Source organism: Poromitra crassiceps (assembly GCF_964638095.1).
Source record: "Poromitra crassiceps genome assembly, chromosome: 27".
NCBI lineage: Eukaryota > Metazoa > Chordata > Actinopteri > Beryciformes > Melamphaidae > Poromitra > Poromitra crassiceps.
The window spans coordinates 18,341,120-18,365,119 of NC_139650.1; the positions used below are offsets into that span (position 1 = coordinate 18,341,120).

Here is a 24,000-nt window from a genome sequence, read left to right on the forward strand (position 1 = left end):
GCAGATCATCCTCCTGCAGCCTTGACCGATACGGTGCTTTTAACCCATTGATACCTGATGCAGCATTTGTGTGTGTATCCCTTTAAGACCGTGAACCGCGGTTCACGGTTTTAAAGGGATACACACACAAATGAGGGATATACACGCAAATGCTGCATCAGGTATCAATGGGTTAATCATGATCAGTGCGGAAAACCCCCACTCACACAGGTATGTTGAGCTGAAACTTTTATAGAGACAGTCGGCATGTGTGGGAACACCCACACAGGGCCGGCCCGCCCTATATGCGAACTAAGCGGCTGCCTAGAGCCCCGGGAGTTGCCAGGGGCCCCCTAAATAAAAAAAATAAAAAAATAAAAAAAATGTAATAAACATAGGCTATAATATTATAGGCTGTGTGTGGTAGTTAAAACATAGGTTGACGTTTATTTATGTTTGTAGTTTAAACAAAAACATAAATACTGTAGGCTACATACAGTACAACACAAAAGGCTGTTATTTACCCTTTGTCGCCACCTGGTGAGTAAATATATATGTAACTAAAACCATTAAAATTGACAACCAGTCCTGCATGTATCTACCGGTCCTTGGCACAAAAAAGGTTGGGAACCCCTGGTTTAACTGACCTGGCAACCCCTATGGCTGCTGGGTTCTACACGCTTGCTTGACACTGATAGGGCTACAAACGAGCGTCATCGTCACGTTTGTTTGTTTTAAATATTCCTCTAAATATGGCTAAAAGTCCAAAAAACTTCAAATTTTCTTCGGCGAGTCCCCTCCTTACAGCACCCCCTACTTAAAAGTACCTCCAGCGCGGATGCCCCCAAACCCCCGCCCCTGGGAGGGGGCCCCTAATCTATATCCTGCTTAGGGCCCCCAGATGCGTGATTTCTAACCCCACATAGGATAAGCAATAACCACGCCCTGTGGCGCCGGGATTGGCCAGGAGCATTGAAGCTTGGGACTAAAGCACCTGGGGTTTTTCATCTTTTAAAATAAAGATGTTTAAAAAACTATTGCTTGTTACATTTTCAGTGCTGTACCTTTTCTCTGGGTAAGAATTGAGCTTGAAATTAACGATAATGATACATTATATCATATGAGCTATGAAAGTGAACACAACACCATTTATATTATTGCATGTTTTTGTAGATTGTGTACATTGTGTAGATTACAATTATTATGCTTATTAGTATTACTATGCTAAGGAAGGTAGGTGACCATAATTCATTTCAATGTCCGCTCTCAATGTCCGTTCTCAAGAGCTATTCAGTTGGTTCATGAAATCGCTGGGCTGCGTGCCCTCCAGTGTACGGCTCTGCTCCAGTGTTGCTCCTGGCCAATCCCGGCGCCACAGGGCGTGGTTATTGCTTATCCTATGTGGGGTTAGAAATCACGCCCCCCAGATGGATAGGGCCGGCCCTGCGCCCACAAAATGTTATACGCCTGGCGCGCGAGTGGGGTAAAACCGCCCATATATCTCAATGGGCTGACTCACCAAAGGACGGTGCTGCGGCTCTACACTACAGGATTGGGGATATAGAGGAGGTACATAAGACGTCTGTTCAGATGTGCGTTTACTGCGATGGTTAAATCCCCGATCGTGTCTGCCTGGGCTGGGCTAGCAGCTAAATACTTACTCTGCTGAATTGATAGAACGGGAGGATTTATTGATTGAGATTGAGATTGAGAAAACTTTATTTATCCCCAAGGGGCAATTCAGTTTCTACAGTTCATCACTTGCGGGTAAACACGTATCTCAGTCCTAAATCACAGGATACAAAATACATACATACAAAAGAAGATAAATAAGAGAGAAGCTCAGTGTGATCAGACCGAGGGGAAGTGCGTTTTGGTTCCTCGTGTTCCTCAGCACACATGGATCTGAGCCGCATAGGTGCAAGACGCAACATTGTTTGTACACATGTAAAGTGCATAAGGTGCATGTGTAAACAATTGGTTTTAAAAGATAAAAAATAAAAAAATAAAAAATTGCATACAGAAAAAGTGCAAATGCTAGGATGCACAGTGTTATTGGTTCAAGTACATACTACATGCATACAGTCAGTGCAGTTTCTACTTCTCTGCATTCAACAGCTGAATGTCTGAGGGAATGAAGGATTTGGAGTAAGGGTTTGTTCTGCAGGGAGGTGCTCGATAGCGCCGTCCCAGCGGCAGGAGGGCAAATTTAGAGGACAGGATATGGTCAGGTTGGTCCATAAGACCTTTTGCTTTCTGAACCACTCGCTTCTTCCAGAGCGCGTTTATGTCACTCTGCTGAACTCCAATGATTTTGGAGCAGACTTTGACGATATTGTTAAGGCTGTTTCTGTCCTTCACAGACAAACCGTTAAACCAACATATAAAAGAAAAGGTTATAAGGCTCTCAATAATATAAGATCTGTAAACAGTGCACAGGATGGTTTTTGACACTTTGAAGGAGTTAATTTTCCTTAGTAGGTAGATTTTCTGTTGGCCTCTCTTAACAAGAGACTCTATGTTTGTGTCAAACTTAAGATGCGAATCAAACACTGTTCCCACTTATAAGAATCGACAATCTGGATGTCTTCACCATGAATGGAGCTAGCAACAGGGTCAGCTTTCTTATTTCTAAGATCGATTACAAGCTCCTTTGTCTTTGACACATTAAGATCAACCCCACCCTGACCACGCCCCCAGCCAACCCAGCGTCTATGACGAGACATCGCCTCAAACTACAGCCTGGCAGGGGAGCATCGTCGGGACCAATTGAAGAAAATCCAAACTTTAAATAATCAGGGTCGTACACTTCCTCAGTTTTCTGCTCGCACCAGACATCTCCTCTCTCTCACTGCAGAGGTACTAAATATCTGTGCCGCGCCTCCCCTCAGGTTGTCTCACGCCCCCCAGGGGAGGGAGGTGCGCCCCCCAGGGGAGGGAGGTGCGCCTCACACTTTGAAAAACCACTACGTCAATGGGAAAAACTTTGATTTGATTGATTGACCTCAGTAAACACTTTCCTAATGAGTCTATGGTCTCAATCAGTAGTCTTAAAGTCCCTGGAAACCAGAAATATTTTTTTATTATTTAGCATTTTGAGTTCATCACATCACAGGAACCTATGTTAATAAGCCACCAGCCACATTTGAACGATGATGAATGTCGCAAAGTATATAAATTTAGGTTTGACAGTCATGACAAAAGTCATGAGAATCAATTAGATTTTAGACGGTCTTTTCTCCCGCGGACTGTGTGGGCGTGTCCCGTCTGCAGCAGGTTTCCTCCGAGAGAGAGAGAGAGAGAGAGGGGAACGGAGAGAGAGAGAGAAGGAGAGAGAGAGAGAAGGAAGGAGAGATGGAGTGTGTGTGTGTGTGTGTGTGTGTGTGTGTGTGTGTTCACGCGTTGCTCGGCGCATAGCCTACTGACAGAGAGGAAGAGATCTCTGCCGCTGCGAGTGCACAGCGCTACTGTGTGTGTGTCAGTGTGTGTGTGTGCGCGCGTGCGTGCATGCGTGTGTGTGATTCGATTAAATCTTATGACGTGATAAGATCATGCATTTTAGTACCGCGCGCACCGCTCTCTTCAATGAGTTAATGGAAATCCAGACTTTGTAGAAAAATGTCGATTTTTGGGGTTAGGGTTGAAAGTAATGTCAACTACTTTCTGAGGCACACAATTACTCACATAAGACCCTAAATTGAATACGGTAGTTAGAAGGTTTTTGTGGATTTTGGTTTCCAGGGACTTTTAAGTCTTCTTCAGTGCAGCATGGTGTTAATTTAATAAATGATGGTCCCATTTAGAGTCAAATAGATGATAAAGCAGATGATGTTTTGGGGCGTGATTGACACGTCGCCGGTCCATCGATGGCGTACGCAGATCACGGACCGATAGCAGGCGGTGCTAGGGCTCTTCTCGTCCAAATATGGTCACTGACAGGAAACCAAGATGACGACGGTCACAATGCAAAATTCGGGGCTTCAAATCTGGAGTCCAGAAACCAATGGGCGATGTCCATATTTTTGTACGGTCTATGGTTCAAATCCAAGACAGATAACGGTGGTCTCTAATGTACTGAGATCTTTGATAGCGGTGGTCTCTAATGTACTGAGATCTTTGCAAAGATACTTGGGCCACAGAGAAATGAGGATCAAAGCCTGAAAGGTCTTTGATGTTTTCTTCTTCTTGTCCTCCTATCTTTAAATAAACAAAGTGTATATGCTCTTCACTGACTCCAGGCTGCCTGTCAGTGTAGTGTCTGTCTCGTGTAGGTGAGGATAGATGTTATCAGTCAGCACTGTCATAAAGTATTAAAGTGCATGGTCTTACATTTTCTTAAAGTATCAAAGTAAAAGTAGTCATCTAACGTTAATTATAGCAGTTAATGCTTCCCTCTCTCTGTCCCTTCCTCCCCTGTTTTTCCCCCCAGTTTTCAACCCACTGTCCTGGTGGTTGCTCCACCCCCTCAGCTAATGTGAGCCGTTTTCACACATGCGTACAGGAACATTGCCTGTAAATCAATATCAGACATTTCCCGGAATTTCCCTTCACACCTGAGGGCTCACATGTGTGAATATAGCCATCAAATAACCTGTATTTTGGGGGGCGGGGCGGCACTGCAGAGTGGGCAGGGGGCGGAGGAGAGTGGCAAAACTCCGATGGTGAAATAAGTTTGCTTGTCACACAATAAATCACACTCGCGTGACTTAAGAGGGCATGTATGTTGTATCCTTCACATTGGCTAACCAGTCTTTGAACTGAAATCTTTGAAGAAGTTGGGAATCCCAACTTGGGATCCGTGTCTGAGAGAAATAGCCTGGCTGGTTCAATGTTTATCCGTTCACCTGCGTCGCATTGAAGCACTTTTTACAGACCGGCTTCGTTTGATGTGTCCAGGGGTTTGCCTTCGCTGTCAGCAACGTAAGCAAAATACTTCCACATTTCGCTTCGTGCATTTGCTTTCTCAACAAGCGTTGGGCGGGGCTTCAGACTAGAACAAGCCGCTGCCATTTACGCTGTGTCTGAGTCCTGTGTGTCGGGCTGCTGCTGCTGACTGAAGGACTGGCCAGAGAGCGAGGCAGCGAGCAGAGGGGGGGGACATCGGCACGCCCACACATGAAGCAGACATACCGCTCTTGTGACAACCTCCGAACTGGTGAAATGTCCGCGATGACGGGATCGCGCTTATACCGGAAAACAACTTTCACACATGAAGGCATTATACCGCTTTCTGGCCATTTCCTGGTATAAAGCGCATGTGTGAAAACGGCTGTGGAGAGAGTTGTAGACTAGCATATGCTTCCTCTGATACATGTACAGTCTCCAGCTGCTTCTTTTCACCTGAGAGCGAGGAGTTTCACGCTATTCCCCCCAGTTCCCCTCCTCCCCAAACAGGCACCCCGGGCGACTGACCACTTTCCCCCTCTAAACACCCATTTTTATATATTATATATTTTATATGATATTTTATATATTTTATGATATATTTTATTTGGCCGTGTCTGCTGTCAAGACAGTGTAAAATGGTGGGAAGTAATAATTGTGTGCTGAGCGGTATAGAGACTGACTGGTATCGACAGAGAGTTAGCAGTTAGTATATCAGCTGCAATAATAGTAGCCTAACTGGATGGCCACTGGGTCCATAGACAGGACTGATCAAGGCTGTCTAGCCATGAGTGAGGACATCTTCAAGCCCCGAGGAGCTTTCCAAAATAATAGCCCCGTCTCAGTCAGCAGTATAGGTCTTATTACACAAGCACTCTACAGTGGATGTGAAGAACTGAGAGAGCAGGAGTGGCAGAGAGACAGAGAGACAGAGAGACAGAGAGAGAGAGAGAGAGAGAAGGGGCAGGCTAAGATCTCCGTCAGACACACATAAGACAATTTCCCATACAGACATCATTAGAAGGTAATTGAGTGGATAACAGTGTGCAGCCTGGAATTCTGCTTCTGTCATACCTGCCGCTGCCCGCTGCAAATTCAATTTCATCTCAAAGAGGACGAGAGACAGCTAGGCAAAGAGGCAAAGAGGCAGAGAGAGAGAGAGAGAGAGAGAGAGATTGCAGACTGGGTCAGACTAACATGAGTAAGATCTCAAACTTCCTTGACGCATTGGAGGAAGTGTAATCCACACCGTTCTCTGCTTAAACAAAGCAGAAGCAATATGCCAGGAGACAGGAGGAGAAAGAGACAGAGAGTGAGTGAGAAGACAAGAGAATACAGCTGCTCACTTGGTTGAGCTCCGTGCCAACACGGCCTCAAACATGCTAAAGTGAGTCCTCCCCCCCCAACCAGGCTGACTGACAGCCGCAGTGCAGGGAGGACCATGCTCTGCCAGGATGGAGAGGAAGACTCAGGAGAGGAGAGGAGGAGAGCTGAGAGGCATGGAGAGTCAGAGAGATGGAGGGGAGGGGAGGGGAGGGGAGGGGAGTACGGCTGTGCAATGAAATCGATACGGCAATATATCACAATATTTCTTCCGCAATACTGTATCGATATTTCAGAAAAAATGCCGCGATATAGCACTGTATTGATTTGTTTTTTGCACAGCCATGTGTTCATTGACACAATAAGAATACTTATGCACCTAATTTTTTTTATTTAACGGTGTTCAGTAACACAGTGTGCAACTGCAGATTTGCAAACACCGCTCTAATAAATTGGATTGAAAATTATGAATTAAATAGTTTCGACTCAATTTGTCCACCGAGTTATCAATATAATGTGATGTACATACAGTACATATTCTTGCACTACCTGGTACACAGCAAGTTGTATTTTCATCTCATTTTTAAAATGTCAGTAAATGATGTAAAGTATTGCAATATATCACAATATGTATCGTATCGCGATAGAATTGTATCGTGACCCATGTATCGCGATACGCATATCGTATCGTGAGGTCTCACTCAGGCACGCTGGCAGACAGGAGATGAGAAGAACTCCGAGCTGATTTAATTGAAAAAGCTGAGGCAGGGGGAGTGGAGGAACGGGGCCAGGGCAAGGCAGGGCAAGGGCAGGGGAGGAGGGGAGGAGGGGAGGAGGGGAGGGCAGGAGGGGAGGGGAGGGCAGGAGGGGAGGGCAGGGGAGGAGGGGAGGAGGGGAGGGCAGGGGAGGAGGGGAGGAGGGGAGGGCAGGGCAGGAGGGGAGGAGGGGAGGAGGGGAGGGCAGGGGAGGAGGGGAGGAGGGCAGGAGGGGAGGGCAGGGGAGGAGGGGAGGAGGGCAGGAGGGGAGGGCAGGGGAGGAGGGGAGGAGGGGAGGAGGGGAGGGCAGGGGAGGAGGGGAGGAGGGGAGGAGGGGAGGAGGGGAGGGCAGAGCACCCAGGCCCACTGATTTATGGTTCCGAGGGGCATGTGTGACACTAATGCACAAGGACGGGACAGATGTAGGGCTGAGTGCTGAGCGGCAGCCTGTCACCCGTTCACCTCCACTCCCCAGAGAGCCAACAGAGGGACATTGAGTCGAGGTCAGAGACACCGTCCTCAGTCCTGTGTCTGTGTTGATCTGAACCCGGATGGACTGGACACTCGGACCTGTGTCTCTGTTGATCTGAACCCAGATGGACTGGACACTCAGTCCTGTGTCTCTGTTGATCTGAACCCGGATGGACTGGACACTCAGTCCCAGGAAACCAAATACACTAAGACGAACTAGAAGTGCACTGGGAGAGCACAGACCTATAGGCCAATAGTCCAGTCTGCTATGCACATTTCGGGAGTCGGATCAGATCCACTCCAAAATGTAACAGGTTCTTCCTTGGCCCATGCCACAGCCTGCCACCAAGTTTCATGAAAATTGACCCAGTAATTGTTTCTGTAATCCTGCTAACAGACAGGCAGACAGACAGACAGACAGACAGATCTGTCTGTCTGTCTGTCTGTCTGCCTGTCTGTCTGTCTGTCTGTCTGTCTGCCTGCCTGTCTGTCTGTCTGTCTGTCTGTCTGTCTGTCTGTCTGCCTGCCTGTCTATCTGTCTGTCTGTCTGTCTGTCTGTCTGTCTGTCTGTCTGTCTGTCTGTCTGTCTGTCTGCCTGCCTGCCTGCCTGTCTATCTGTCTGTCTGTCTGTATGTCTGTCTGTCTGTGTGCCTGTCTGTCTGTGTGCCTGTCTGTCTGTGTGCCTGTCTGTCTGTCTGTCTGTCTGTGTGTCTGCCTGCAGAGAGATGCTCACAGCCAGACAGGAAGCGGCCGACGCAGCACAGCACAGGGGGTCCCTGCTGCTGCACTCCCACTCTCTCACCCGCAGAGCCAAAGCTCGGCTGTGTGTGTGTGTGTGTGTGTGTGTGTGTGTGACGTGCGTGTGTGTGTGTGTGAGGGGGAGAGAGAGGGGGAGGGAGAGTGCTCAGTCTGCCCAGTGCCCACTGTTCTCCCCTGCAATCTGCCATGGCTAGTGTCAGGCAGGTTTGGGCACCCGCTGTGCCACCTGTCACCCTGTGCCCCGCGGCCTGCTGCCAGCCAGCCACCCAGGAGACAGCAGCCACAGCCTCGTTAGATTGCTATCACACAGCCAGCGCTAACGGAGCTTCTCTCTTTCAACTGACATTTTTATCTCATGTCTCTTCACACAAACGCTGTGACCATCTCCTCATGTCATGCCTCTCTACACAAACACTGTGACCATCTCCTCATGTCATGCCTCTCCACACAAACGCTGTGACCATCTCCTCATGTCATGCCTCTCCACACAAACACTGTGACCATCTCCTCATGTCATGCCTCTCCACACAAACGCTGTGACCATCTCCTCATGTCATGCCTCTCCACACAAACGCTGTGACCATCTCCTCATGTCATGCCTCTCCACACAAACACTGTGACCATCTCCTCATGTCATGTCTCTCCACACAAACACTGTGACCATCTCCTCATGTCATGCCTCTCCACACAAACAGTGATCATCTCCTCGTGTCAGCGCAAAATGCAAGTTTTTTCTGCTCTATGCCATACTCGGGGCTTAAAGCAAAAAAAACAAAAACAAAAATTAAACTTGTCCAATAACAAGAACAATGAAAACAATCAACCCCATTTCTGTGCAGAATGAATGAATATTCAACACACAGCATTATTCATCTATACACCTCATGAAGCCAGGGGTCACCTGCTAACAAAAAAGACAGAAAAAGGCAAAAATCAGGGGGTATGGTTTTCTTTAGTAAACATGCAGATGCATGATATTTGCAATATCTACTGGTGACATCAAAGAGGGACTTTTAGGCCTATACAGTGAGCCAGAGCCATGACACACAGCTTGGCATAGGCTACATTTAGTGAGCTGTGTAGGCACCTAGGCTACATATAGTTAGCTGTGTAGGCACATAGGCTACATATAGTGAGCTGTGTAGGCACCTAGGCTACATATAGTGAGCTGTGTAGGCACCTAGGCTACATATAGTTAGCTGTGTAGGCACCCAGGCTACATATAGTGAGCTGTGTAGGCACCCAGGCTACATATAGTGAGCTGTGTAGGCACCTAGGCTACATATAGTGAGCTGTGTAGGCACCTAGGCTACATATAGTTAGCTGTGTAGGCACCCAGGCTACATATAGTGAGCTGTGTAGGCACCCAGGCTACATATAGTGAGCTGTGTAGGCACCTAGGCTACATATAGTGAGCTGTGTAGGCACCCAGGCTACATATAGTGAGCTGTGTAGGCACCCAGGCTACATATAGTGAGCTGTGTAGGCACCCAGGCTACATATAGTGAGCTGTGTAGGCACCTAGGCTACATATAGTGAGCTGTGTAGGCACCCAGGCTACATAGTGAGCTGTGTAGGCACCTAGGCTACATATAGTGAGCTGTGTAGGCACCTAGGCTACATATAGTTAGCTGTGTAGGCACCTATAGGCTACATATAGTGAGCTGTGTAGGCACCTAGGCTACATATAGTAAGCTGTGTAGGCACCCAGGCTACATATAGTGAGCTGTGTAGGCACCTAGGCTACATATAGCGAGCTGTGTAGGCACCTAGGCTACATATAGTTAGCTGTGTAGGCACCTATAGGCTACATATAGTTAGCTGTGTAGGCACCTAGGCTACATATAGTGAGCTGTGTAGGCACCTAGGCTACATATAGTCAGCTGTGTAGGCACCTAGGCTACATTTAGTGAGATGTGTAGGCACCTAGGCTACATATAGTTAGCTGTGTAGGCACCTATAGGCTACATATAGTGAGCTGTGTAGGCACCCAGGGTACATATAGTGAGCTGTGTAGGCACCTAGGCTACATATAGTGAGCTGTGTAGGCACCTAGGCTACATATAGCGAGCTGTGTAGGCACCTAGGCTACATATAGTTAGCTGTGTAGGCACCCAGGCTACATATAGTGAGCTGTGTAGGCACCTAGGCTACATATAGTCAGCTGTGTAGGCACCTAGGCTACATATAGTGAGCTGTGTAGGCACCTAGGCTACATATAGCGAGCTGTGTAGGCACCTAGGCTACATATAGTGAGCTGTGTAGGCACCCAGGCTACATATAGTGAGCTGTGTAGGCACATAGGCTAGTGAGCTGTGTAGGCACCCAGGCTACATATAGTGAGCTGTGTAGGCACCTAGGCTACATATAGTGAGCTGTGTAGGCACCCAGGCTACATATAGTGAGCTGTGTAGGCACATAGGCTAGTGAGCTGTGTAGGCACCCAGGCTACATATAGTGAGCTGTGTAGGCACCTAGGCTACATATAGTGAGCTGTGTAGGCACATAGGCTAGTGAGCTGTGTAGGCACCCAGACCATATGTGAAGCATAACGTGTGCATGGAGCCATGCGAGATGTGTAGGCACCTAGGCTACATACTGTATAGTTAGCTGTGTAGGCACCTATAGGCTACATATAGTGAGCTGTGTAGGCACCCAGGGTACATATAGTGAGCTGTGTAGGCACCTAGGCTACATATAGTGAGCTGTGTAGGCACCCAGGCTACATATAGTGAGCTGTGTAGGCACATAGGCTAGTGAGCTGTGTAGGCACCCAGGCTACATATAGTGAGCTGTGTAGGCACCTAGGCTACATATAGTGAGCTGTGTAGGCACATAGGCTAGTGAGCTGTGTAGGCACCCAGACCATATGTGAAGCATAACGTGTGCATGGAGCCATGCGCCGTTTACTAATTGGTGGCCGCATGGATTTCACATCAATGATCTTGTTCTTAGCCGGTGGCCCCCTGCTGGGGAGCAGTGTGCCTGCGCCTGAGCCAAAGCAACGCCACATGTCTATACTGAATGATGATTGTCAATTGTGAAAGACAGACGACGTTCAGCTCCGTCATTGCTGCTGCAGCGGCAGCTGTAACTGTGGCTCCCCGTGTGGTCAGATATCAGAGTGCAGCATAGCGGTGTTGTGTCTGGGACTGACCTCATGTGTGCTGGTTGAGCACACAGTGCAGAGCAAAACATCCTCTTCCCTTCATACGTCTCACCAAGTGTCAAACGCTTTCCTGTCTCCACACGTCTTCTTTCAATGCACACCTCTCACTGTCTCAGTGACCTCAGCGTGCCGTGTATCTCCACCAGCTTTCATCATCTTTTGTCTCCATATCTCAGCTTGCTACACTACGGAATCGCTGCTACATTGTCATAGAAAGTGCAGTGATTTGCTGTACACAGGATAAAAAAAACATAAATGTAAAGTATCGCTTTGCTTCACTGAATATTAGGGGTGTCAAAATTTATCGTTTAATCGATGCATCGAGATGCGGACGTGTGAATCGAATCGAATCGTTGACAGATGAATCGTTGTATCGTTTATGTCTAAATTTCTGTTGACATTCAGATTTGAATGCACTTTCTAAGTAAAAAAGGGACTTCATATTTATCTGACTGCTTGTATTCATAGATGAAAAGTAGCCATGTGCAGTAATAATATTGAAAATTGAGGATTTGATACTTAACACGTTCACTGCCGTGGACGAGATATCTCGTCAAGCAGAAACCAACGGTTGACTGCCAATGACGAGATATCTCGTCCAAATTTTTTTTATTTTTTTTTGACGGTGGGACGTCGAACAACCCCTTTTACATCTCCTATTAAAATATGGGAGGTATTGAATGTGTATAATCTATTTTACCGACCCACTAAGTGGCGACAGTGCTCTCCAGACGAGAGAAAGCCAAGCAAAAACAGCCGTGTGAGGAAGCCATTCTCATGAAAATGGATTGGCGAAAACGCTTTCGCTTTCGCGCAGGGAGCTGGCGGTGGGGGATTGCAAATTTGCATAATAGATTATGGGTGCAACACACTTTGAAACACGCAGCATAAATAAGACCAGAATCGCAAAAGCTTCATCAAAGCTCTCAACCGAAACCCCAAGAAACGAGCGAGCCCATCCAGACTCGCCCAAAGAGCAGCCGCCAGCAGACAGGCAGCAGCAGCAGCAGCAGCAGAAACTCGCTTGTGACACGCCCGCTGCAGAGCCAGGGAGGCAGGAGGAGAACACACACGGAGGGAGGAGTTTGAAGGAGAGGGGGGTTTCCTGCTGTTATGGAGGAAATTACTGTTCAAAACTATTGTTTAGATGTCTGACGTCTTACTGATGCCAAAAATGAATGGTTAAAGTGACTGTCCTATCGAATTTCACAAAAAGCCATTTATCTCAGCTTAAATTTTCAGACACTGAAACCATGCTGTATTCAAGTGCTAATGCCTACATAACTACTAACTCTACAAACTAACTCTTTTAGACATTCTATTAGTTCTTTTGAGATATTTTGTGTTCACAAAATCTTAGCAGAAAATAATCCTCGGCTCTTGAAAGATGAGCCAGAATCCTCAAAAAAAAACCTTGGCAGAAGCTACCTACAGTAAAAAAAAAACGGCTGGCAGTGAATGTGTTAATACGTGGAATCGAATCGAATCGAAACGTTGACAGATGAATCGTAATCGAATCGAATCGTGAGGCCAGTGAAGATTCACAGCCCTACTGAATATGATTGCATAAAACGGATCAAAAACAAAAAGTATGCATGTGTGATTGAGTCACCCCACCCCCCCTGAAGATAGTTTGTCCACACGGTGCAAAGCCGGGCACCGGGCCGGAGGTCTTTCAGCCCTGCATACTGTTGTTAATACACGTCTACAGCTTGAACAGATGTACGGGTTCGACATTTCCTTGTCGATGCAGTTGCTAATGACTTTATCAGTGGAACTCAGCAGATAGGGTCCCCCTCGAAGGGGAATTCGGGGACTCTCTTGTAAGCGTGACATCTGGCTCCAGCAAACATCTGAGTAAGCAGATTGGCCCTGCAGGGCCGGAGTGACAGCCAACGAGGACGCTGGGAGGTCTGCACAGCCTCTGCTGCTCAAGCTGTCATTTGAGCTTGGCTAGGCACCGTTAGCTTCTCCCTCCTCTGACTGCCACTGCCCTGCCAGCAGCACCCAGCCACCTCTTTTGTAGGGATGTACAGATCGTCATTCTCTCTCTCTCTCTCTCTCTTTCACTCTCTCAAACATCTCTCTCAGCAGGGCTCTCTCTCTTCTCTCTTTGTCACAGTCTCTCACTCTCTTTCTTCTTCACTGTCTCTTACTTATGCTGCACCACCCACCAGGAGTCACAAAGTGCAATGCATTATAATTGCCGTTCATTTTCTGTCTCCAGTTCCTCTGCAGAACTCTCAGCTCCTCGGACTCCTCCTCTCTTCTCCTCTCTTCTCTTCTCGCTGTCTTTGTTCCTCTAGTTGTCGTCACTCAGTCATTCCATTTTTGCTCCACCAGGATCCACTTCAACACGTTAAAGGGATAGTTCATATTTTTTGAAGTGGGGTTGTATGACTGTACTTATGGATAGTCAGTGTATTACCTGTAGTAGATGCTTTTATGAGGTACTTATCAATAGTGTATTACATGCAGTAGATGATTTTATGAGGTACTTATCGATAGTGTATTACCTGCAGTAGATGGTTTTATGAGGTACTTATCGATAGTGTATTAGCATAGTGCATAGTGACCCTGGGGTTACCTCAGGTCATAGTGTCCCTGGGGTTACCTCAGGTCATAGTGACCCTGGGGTTAGTTCAATTTGTCATTTTCCATGTACATGTTCATTGCACAAATTAAGCCCAGCAGAAAAGGTTTCATGCTCCAAAAATTATTCAACCTATTTTCCTGTATTTTTAAAGTTTGAAAGAGGTCACTTTGACCGGCGCCATAACAGGAGGGTTAATTATAAGACTCAGGTAATTACCCACTCACCATACTCTGTTCCCATCTTTCTCTTGCAAAGGGTCAAGAGCAGCAGGCATTTAACTCTGGCTGAGAATAAGCCCAGGGAATATGCACCGAGGAGCTTTCATCCTTATAACCCGAGTGCACAGGAGACATTAAAATGTTTGTCACCGGCTATTCTCTTTTAGTGCTTCATGAGATGGCCTGTTTTCACAGTTATGGATGAGGCAATTCCATCAGCAAGACGTTTCCTGGAATCAAGTCTGCAGTTGAAAACACGCTCTGTCAGCCTCAGCTCAGACCTTTACAACATGATCAACATGAGGGAAAGTCTGCTGCTGCTCATGTTGTTGCTTCTCTTGTTTTTACTCGTGTTCTTGTTGTTGGTTTTGACATTTAAAAATATTATCTATATACTCATATATGATATATATACTCATATATGATCTATATACTCATATATGATATATATACTCATATGATCTATATACTCATATATGATCTATATACTCATATATGATATATATACTCATATGATCTATATACTCATATATGATCTATATACTATATGATCTATATACTCATATATGATATATATACTCATATGATCTATATACTCATATATGATCTTTATAGTCATATATGATCTTTATACTCATATATGATATATATATACTCATATATGATCTTTATACTCGTATATGATCTATATACTCATATATGATCTATATACTCATATATGATCTATATACTCATATATGATCTATATACTCATATATGATCTATATACTCATATATGCAGTGATCTTCAATTGGCACCTGGGCCATCGAAAAACGGTACCTACTAGACCAGTGGTCCCTAACCACCGGGCCGTGGACCGGTACCGGGCCGCAACGCATTTGGTACCGGGCCGCGAGCCGGTCAAATTTTTTATTTTATTTTTTTTAATAAACATAGGCTATAATATTATAGGCTGTGTATGGTAGTGGGTTTAGGTAGTTGAAACATAGTTTCAAGTTGACGTTTATTTATGTTTGTAGTTAAAACAAAAACATAAATACTGTATAGACTACATACAGTACAACACAAAAGGCTGTTATTTACCCTTTGTCGCCACCTGGTGAGTAAATATATATGATATATTTAATATTTTTAATATATATGTATATATTTAATATATATGTAACTAAAACCATTAAAATTGACAACCGGTCCGCGACTTTTTTTTCCTACCGGTCCTTGGCACAAAAAAGGTTGGGAACCCCTGGACTAGACAACGCATCGGAATTGGACACATTGCGAATCAGACCGGGCTGGTATTTGAGACACTACTCACTTGTCTGGCCTGCCGGGCACCTGCAGGCGTAAGCGACATTTGTTAGCACTCTGGATGTGGTCTTCTTTGATGCGAATAAGCCGGTGCAGAGCCAAGCACCAGTCCTGGGCCACGGTGGTATTCAAGTTCTTCCATGGGAGAAGAAAGAGAAAGGAAATGCAGGGGGGAAGAGGGGTGGAGGGTGGGGAGGGGGGGATGTTAAAAGTTGTTCCTCAGCTGTGACATGCACTAGGCCCTCTGGCATAGATAACAGCACATTATGCGTATAGTGAGCACAAGGTGTATAGTGTAGATGTGCTCACATGGTGATGTACTGAGACACAGCCTGGCACCCACTCTGTGAGAACTGCAGTGCAGCACACATTGTTTCAGAGCCATATGGCTGAAGCATAGTTATCCCCTCAAATGTAACACTGCATTCAGTCCAACTGCTACAGTAAAGCCCAGTCCCCCGAGTCAAATAGAATCAAATCAATTTTCTCAAGTCAATGAGCTGTGCAGTGGTGTTTGTTTGGTGGACAATTTTATTATAAGCGGGTGGAGAGTGAAAATCAGTCATTTGGAGAAAGGCCAATATCACTCCTCCTTAGGACATTACAAGGCTCTTTGGAGATTGCTTGTGTTGACCTCCCTGGCTGTCTTAAGGCCCAGACACACCCAGTCGGCCATGTTGACCTCCCTGGCTGTCTTAAGGCCCAGACACACCCAGTCGGCCATGTTGACCTCCCTGGCTGTCTAAAGGCCCAGACACACCCAGTCGGCCATGTTGACCTCCCTGGCTGTCTTAAGGCCCAGACACACCCAGTCGGCCCTAGTCTTTGCGGTGCGTCCCACCTTGTCAGAGGCTTTTCCGGCCAATTCAGCATATTGCATCAGCGTCGGACCGTCGGTGAGAGAGATCATCTTGGCTGGTCAGCTGGTTAAGCGAATCAGTGCAGGAGAAGAGGAGGCACACAAAACGCTCTTCAGATTTTTGGACTTCATCTCATCTGATAATTCCAATACACAAATATTTTCACGACGACGTGCCTTTGGGAAAAAGCCCCTTGAGAGGTTTCTCCGCCTCCGCTTCTTCCTTTCTTCTTCCACAAGCAAAAGAGCAAGGGCTGACAACAGCCAGGGCTGACAACAGCAAGGGCTGACAACAGCAAGGGCTGACAACAGCAAGGGCTGACAACAGCAAGGGCTGACAACAGCAAGGGCTGACAACAGCAGCGCCATTTGCAACTTTTTATCAGACATATTCTCGATTAGAAGTATTACGAAACTGTCTCCACTTTAAGTGGTGAGCGAGAGTGGTGTGACAATGGGAGGCAAACCCTGCTTTGTTTCGTGTATCTGGTTTGTATATCCACAGTCCTAAGTCTCACACAGGCGCAGAACGGGCTTCTTTGCCGTCTTTGACGTTCTTGACGTTCCAAGTACACAGTACTTGGAACGTCAGGGCTTTAGGTACTGACTTGGTGTGCCTGGGGCTTTAGGTACTGAATTGGTGTGCCTGGGCCTTTAGGTACTGACTTGGTGTGCCTGGGCTTTAGGTACTGAATTGGTGTGCCTGGGCCTTTAGGTACTGACTTGGTGTGCCTGGGCTTTAGGTACTGAATTGGTGTGCCTGGGCCTTTAGGTACTGACTTGGTGTGCCTGGGCTTTAGGTACTGAATTGGTGTGCCTGGGCCTTTAGGTACTGACTTGGTGTGCCTGGGGCTTTAGGTACTGACTTGGTGTGCCTGGGGCTTTAGGTACTGAATTGGTGTGCCTGGGGCTTTAGGTACTGACTTGGTGTGCCTGGGGCTTTAAGTACTGAATTGGTGTGCCTGGGGCTTTAGGTACTGAATTGGTGTGCCTGGGGCTTTAGGTACTGACTTGGTGTGCCTGGGGCTTTAAGTACTGAATTGGTGTGCCTGGGGCTTTAGGTACTGAATTGGTGTGCCTGGGGCTTTAGGTACTGAATTGGTGTGCCTGGGGCTTTAGGTACTGACTTGGTGTGCCTGGGGCTTTAAGTACTGAATTGGTGTGCCTGGGGCTTTAAGTACTGAATTGGTGTGCCTGGGGCTTTAGGTACTGACTTGGTGTGCCTGGGGCTTTAGGTACTGAATCGGTGTGCCTGGGCCTTTAGGTACTGAATCGGTGTGCCTGGGGCTTTAGGTACTGTATGCTAGTGTTCATGTGTTAGCGGCAGAAGTGTCCTGATTTGAACAGAGCTGCAGGAGCGGCACAGTTGGTTTATTCTGCCACATTGCATCTATTCATTTGAGAGGGAACATCTCATTCCACCATTGTGGTGCTGTTGACGAGGAAGCTTGAGACCTTTAGAAATGGATGATTCAAGAAGCACACAAGGTCACTCTTTGATCACATTTTAAACACATCTTGAATCTCGCTTTGCCATTTCTTTAAGAGGAATATCTAATAGAGATTCAGATTGTCTTTGTACCATCCAAGCTCCATCTTTTACTTTGCACAGAGTCTTAAAATCACTGTGCAGACTTGGATTTCCTCTTTGCTGCTTTCTCGGGGCTTCAGATCGATTGTAGGGTATAAGCCACGGTTTACACAACACAATTCATATTTCATACATTTACAGTCACTATATTGAGATAACTGCTTTCTAAATAATATGTCACGCTGCAAAAATGAAAGCAGTTTCCGAGTAGAGAGCGACATGTTTGAAGGTCAGGCTGTGGGCGTGTGTTTCTCTCAAGTGGCTCATTTGGATTTTGTTTTTCTTTAAGAAGATGGAAAGAACAAGCCTAGCCTGCATAGTGGCGCGATGAATGAAACAAGCTCTGGCTTTTGTGGTTGGACTATCTGTACTGGGGAGACCTGTGTACTGGGGAGAGCTGTGCACTGGGGAGACCTGTGTACTGTGGAGAGCTGTGCACTGGGGAGACCTGTGTACTGTGGAGACCTGTGTACTGGGGAGAGCTGTGCACTGGGGAGACCTGTGTACTGTGGAGACCTGTGTACTGGGGAGAGCTGTGCACTGGGGAGACCTGTGTACTGTGGAGACCTGTGTACTGGGGAGACCTGTGTACTGTGGAGACCTGTGCACTGGGGAGACCTGTGTACTGTGGAGACCTGTGTACTGGGGAGACCTGTGTACTGGGGAGACCTGTGTACTGGGGAGAGCTGTGCACTGGGGAGACCTGTGTACTGTGGAGACCTGTGTACTGGGGAGACCTGTGTACTGTGGAGACCTGTGCACTGGGGAGACCTGTGTACTGTGGAGACCTGTGTACTGGGGAGACCTGTGTACTGGGGAGACCTGTGTACTGTGGAGACCTGTGTACTGGGGAGACCTGTGTACTGGGGAGACCTGTGTACTGTGGAGACCTGTGTACTGGGGAGAGCTGTGCACTGGGGAGACCTGTGTACTGGGGAGACCTGTGTACTGGGGAGACCTGTGTACTGGGGAGAGCTGTGTACTGGGGAGAGCTGTGCACTGGGGAGACCTGTGTACTGGGGAGACCTGTGTACTGTGGAGACCTGTGTACTGGGGAGAGCTGTGTACTGGGGAGACCTGTTTACTGGGGAGACCTGTGTACTGGGGAGAGCTGTGTACTGTGGAGACCTGTGTACTGGGGAGACCTGTGTACTGGGGAGACCTGTGTACTGGGGAGACCTGTGTACTGGGGAGACCTGTGTACTGGGGAGACCTGTGTACTGGGGAGACCTGTGTACTGTGGAGACCTGTGTACTGTGGAGACCTGTGTACTGGGGAGACCTGTGTACTGGGGAGACCTGTGCCTGAAATTGTGCCTCTTGGTTAACTTTGTTGCATTAGAAATACTGGGGAGGCCAGCAAAGTAACATGAAGTGACATGTAGTGTACCTGGTAGGGCCCGTGCAGCGTGCCCACAAGTAGAGTGACCTCCTCCACCACAGAGAGGTCATGTTGCAGCTCCTGGAGCTCCTGGTAGAGCCGTGGTGGCCCCAGGATGGCTTTACCTAGGAGGAGAGGCAACACACTATGAAAGTGAGAGTCATATCACAAGAATTTCATGTTGTCATGCAAGGATGTGCACATACTGTACACTGTATGCACACATAGTACTGTGTACTGTACACTGTATGCACACATGCATACTGTGTACTGTACACTGTATGCACACATAGTACTGTGTACTGTACACTGTATGCACACATGCATACTGTGTACTGTACACTGTACGCACACATGCATACTGTGTACTGTATGCACACATGCATACTGTGTACTGGGCACTGTACGCAAACATACATACTGTGTACTGTACACTGTACGCACACATACATACTGTGTACTGTGCACTGTACGCACACATAGTACTGTACACTGTATGCACACATGCATACTGTGTACTGTACACTGTACGCACACATGCATACTGTGTACTGTATGCACACATGCATACTGTGTACTGTGTACTGTACGCACACATGCATACTGTGTACTGTGTACTGTACGCACACATGCATACTGTGTACTGTGTACTGTACGCACACATGCATACTGTGTACTGTGTACTGTACGCACACATGCATACTGTGTACTGTGTACTGTACGCACACATGCATACTGTGCACTGTGTACTGTACGCACACATGCATACTGTGTACCGTGTACTGTACGCACACATGCATACTGTGTACCGTGTACTGTATGCACACATGCATACTGTGTACTGTGTACTGTACACACACATGCATACTGTGTACTGTACACACACATGCATACACACAGATTACATACAGCATCTGTTGGTGCTCCCAGCCGAAGGCATTTCCACTGGCAGCCGGCCAGGCCATACCAAAGAACATCTTAAGGGACATTGCTTTAGAGAAACTAATGATATCTATACTGTTTATTAAGAGGTTGAATTCGTTTAAGTTCTGATAAATTAAGAGAGGTTTCAGTATTATTAAGTTAAGTTTCTAGCTAAGCTCATTTTCCAGCCGGCCGGCCAGGTGGCAGCTGGATGATTGGAGATTGCTGCATCTGTATTATGCAAACTTATACACATGATGACACAGAGATGGTTACAGTGTGTTACAGTATAGTGTAACACACTGTACTGTAACACACTGTAACACACTGTACTGTAACACACTGTACTGTAACACACTATACTGTAACACACTGTACTGTAACACACTATACTGTAACACACTATACTGTAACACACTGTACTGTAACACACTGTACTGTAACACACTATACTGTAACACACTATACTGTAACACACTATACTGTAACACACTGTACTGTAACACACTGTACTGTAACACACTATACTGTAACACACTGTACTGTAACACAATGTACTGTAACACACTATACTGTAACACACTGTACTGTAACACACTGTACTGTAACACACTATACTGTAACACACTGTACTGTAACACATTATACTGCAACACACTGTACTGTAACACACTGTACTGTAACACACTATACTGTAACACACTGTACTGTAACACACTGTACTGTAACACACTGTACTGTAACACACTATACTGTAACACACTGTACTGTAACACACTGTACTGTAGCACACTATACTGTAACACACTATACTGTAACACACTATACTGTAACACACTGTACTGTAACACACTATACTGTGACACACTGTACTGTAACACACTGTACTGTGACACACTGTACTGTAACACACTGTACTGTAACACACTGTACTGTAACACACTGTACTGTAACACACTGTACTGTGACACACTGTACTGTAACACACTGTACTGTAACACACTGTACTGTAACACACTATACTGTAACACACTATACTGTAACACACTATACTGTAACACACTATACTGTAACGTACTGTACTGTAACACACTGTACTGTAACACACTATACTGTAACACACTATACTGTAACGCACTATACTGTAACGTACTGTACTGTAACACACTGTACTGTAACACACTATACTGTAACACACTATACTGTAACACACTGTACTGTAACACACTGTACTGTAACACTATACTGTAACACACTGTACTGTAACACACTGTACTGTAACACACTATACTGTAACACACTGTACTGTAACACACTATACTGTAACACACTGTACTGTAACACACTGTACTGTAACACACTATACTGTAACACACTATACTGTAACACACTATACTGTAACACACTGTACTGTAACACACTGTACTGTAACACACTGTACTGTAACACACTGTACTGTAACACACTGTACTGTAACACACTGTACTGTAACACACTGTACTGTAACACACTGTACTGTAACACATTATACTGTAACACACTGTACTGTAACACACTGTACTGTAACACACTGTACTGTAACACACTATACTGTAACACACTGTACTGTACTGTAACACACTATACTGTAACACACTGTACTGTAACACACTATACTGTAACACACTATACTGTAACACACTGTACTGTAACACACTATACTGTAACACACTGTACTGTAACACAGTATACTGTAACACACTGTACTGTAACACATTATACTGTAACACACTGTACTGTAACACACTGTACTGTAACACACTATACTGTAACACACTGTACTGTAACACACTGTACTGTAACACACTGTACTGTAACACACTGTACTGTAACACACTGTACTGTAACACATTATACTGTAACACACTGTACTGTAACACACTGTACTGTAACACACTATACTGTAACACACTGTAATGTAACACACTGTACTGTAACACACTGTACTGTGACACACTGTACTGTAACACACTGTACTGTAACACACTGCACTGTAACACACTGTACTGTAACACACTGTACTGTAACACACTGTACTGTAACACACTGTACTGTAACACACTATACTGTAACACACTGTACTGTAACACACTGTAATGTAACACACTGTACTGTAACACACTGTACTGTGACACACTGTACTGTAACACACTGTACTGTAACACACTGTACTGTAACACACTGTACTGTAACACACTATACTGTAACACACTGTACTGTAACACACTGTAATGTAACACACTGTACTGTAACACACTGTACTGTGACACACTGTACTGTAACACACTGTACTGTAACACACTGTACTGTAACACACTGTACTGTAACACACTGTACTGTAACACACTGTACTGTAACACACTGTACTGTAACACACTGTACTGTAACACACTGTACTGTAACACACTATACTGTAACACACTGTACTGTAACACACTGTACTGTGACACACTGTACTGTAACACACTGTACTGTAACACACTGTACTGTAACACACTGTACTGTAACACACTGTACTGTAACACACTGCACCTGGACAAACTAGTGGAAGTGCAGAAAGAAAAAGATGTGGTGGCACTAATATAATAAAGGAGGTTGAATGGACGGATGGATCGATCTTCATGATGTGTTGCAGCACAGAGAGTGAATTTATGAGGTGGAGAAGCCGTTCTTTGGAGCCATCACAGCTTTCTGCTGGGCCAAAGGAATGCAGGTGTCTCATTAGACACAAAATTCTGCATCGATTTGAAGCCAGGCTCCCTCTCCTCTCCTACTGCCCACAGGATCAATAGCTCTGTCTCCTCCTGTCTGTCTGCCATCCTCTGTCCTCGCTCCCCCGGCCCGGCACCACAACCAGCTCATTACATTGAGCAGGTAGATTTAGCTGTGGAGCTGTGCTGCCCTGCACCCTCACCGCTGACACACCATCAAAGCTGGGCCAGTAGGCAGGCTTAGTGACGCATGGTCCTCTGAAGGGACCTGCCACCTTTTGTCTCTACATGTGTGCACACATGGAGTGAGAGTAATGCCATGGGAGGAGAGAGAGAGAGAGAGAGTGAGAGAGAGAGAGAGAGAGGGAGAGAGAGAGAGAGAGAGAGAGCAGGGGGGCGGGCGGGGATTGTTCATTTAAAGAACTCCATTGTAGCCTTCTGGGGTTTAATGGGATCTCTGACACAAACGGCCACTGACATCTGTCATGTGTGCAGGCCGATCGATGGCGCTGACATCTGAATAGAGAAGGCTGAGCTGCTACCATGACGTGGTCCTGCTGCCTCCTGCCTCCCAGGGGGAGCGCTCGGAGGAGCGCGGCACACAGGTGCACTGAGCCCCTCTGGGGGTCTGCCTGCAGTTGGCTGCCGGCCCAGAGGTGAATGTGCTGAGTTGTAATCCAGCATAATCCCGTTGGTGAGGCAGGATATGGTTTTCACACTCAGACACGGCTATCCAACATGGCCGCCCGTCAGGCACACAGCTAGTGAGAAAGGCCAGAGCCCAGAGGGCTCATCCCGGCTTTTCGCGGGCCGATGTGGAATAAGTCAGCAATCTACTGTAGCCCTCTGCTACTGTGCCAGTGATTTAAAGACAATGCAGCTTCCACACCTGCATCAAAACCCTTCTCTGATCCACAACCAAGACCAACCTCCCCTTCTCCCCAATTGCACTTGGCCAATTCCACCTGCCAAGCTGTCCCGGTTGCTGCTCCATCCCCTCTGCCGATCTGGGGAGAGTTGTAGACTAGCACAT

General features: G+C 46.5%; 1 protein-coding gene across 1 annotated transcript in view; it reads right to left on the minus strand.

Annotated features, from left to right (window-relative positions):
- arhgef10la (Rho guanine nucleotide exchange factor (GEF) 10-like a) overlaps nt 1–24,000 on the minus strand; it is a gene marked incomplete at both ends in the record, with an annotated part of 249,251 nt that overhangs the window by 130,456 nt on the left and 94,795 nt on the right. The window contains 2 exons of the mRNA XM_083661638.1: nt 15,471–15,598; nt 19,303–19,418. Coding sequence (XP_083517764.1) covers nt 15,471–15,598; nt 19,303–19,418 — 244 coding nt within the window. The remainder of the gene's footprint in view (nt 1–15,470; nt 15,599–19,302; nt 19,419–24,000) is intronic.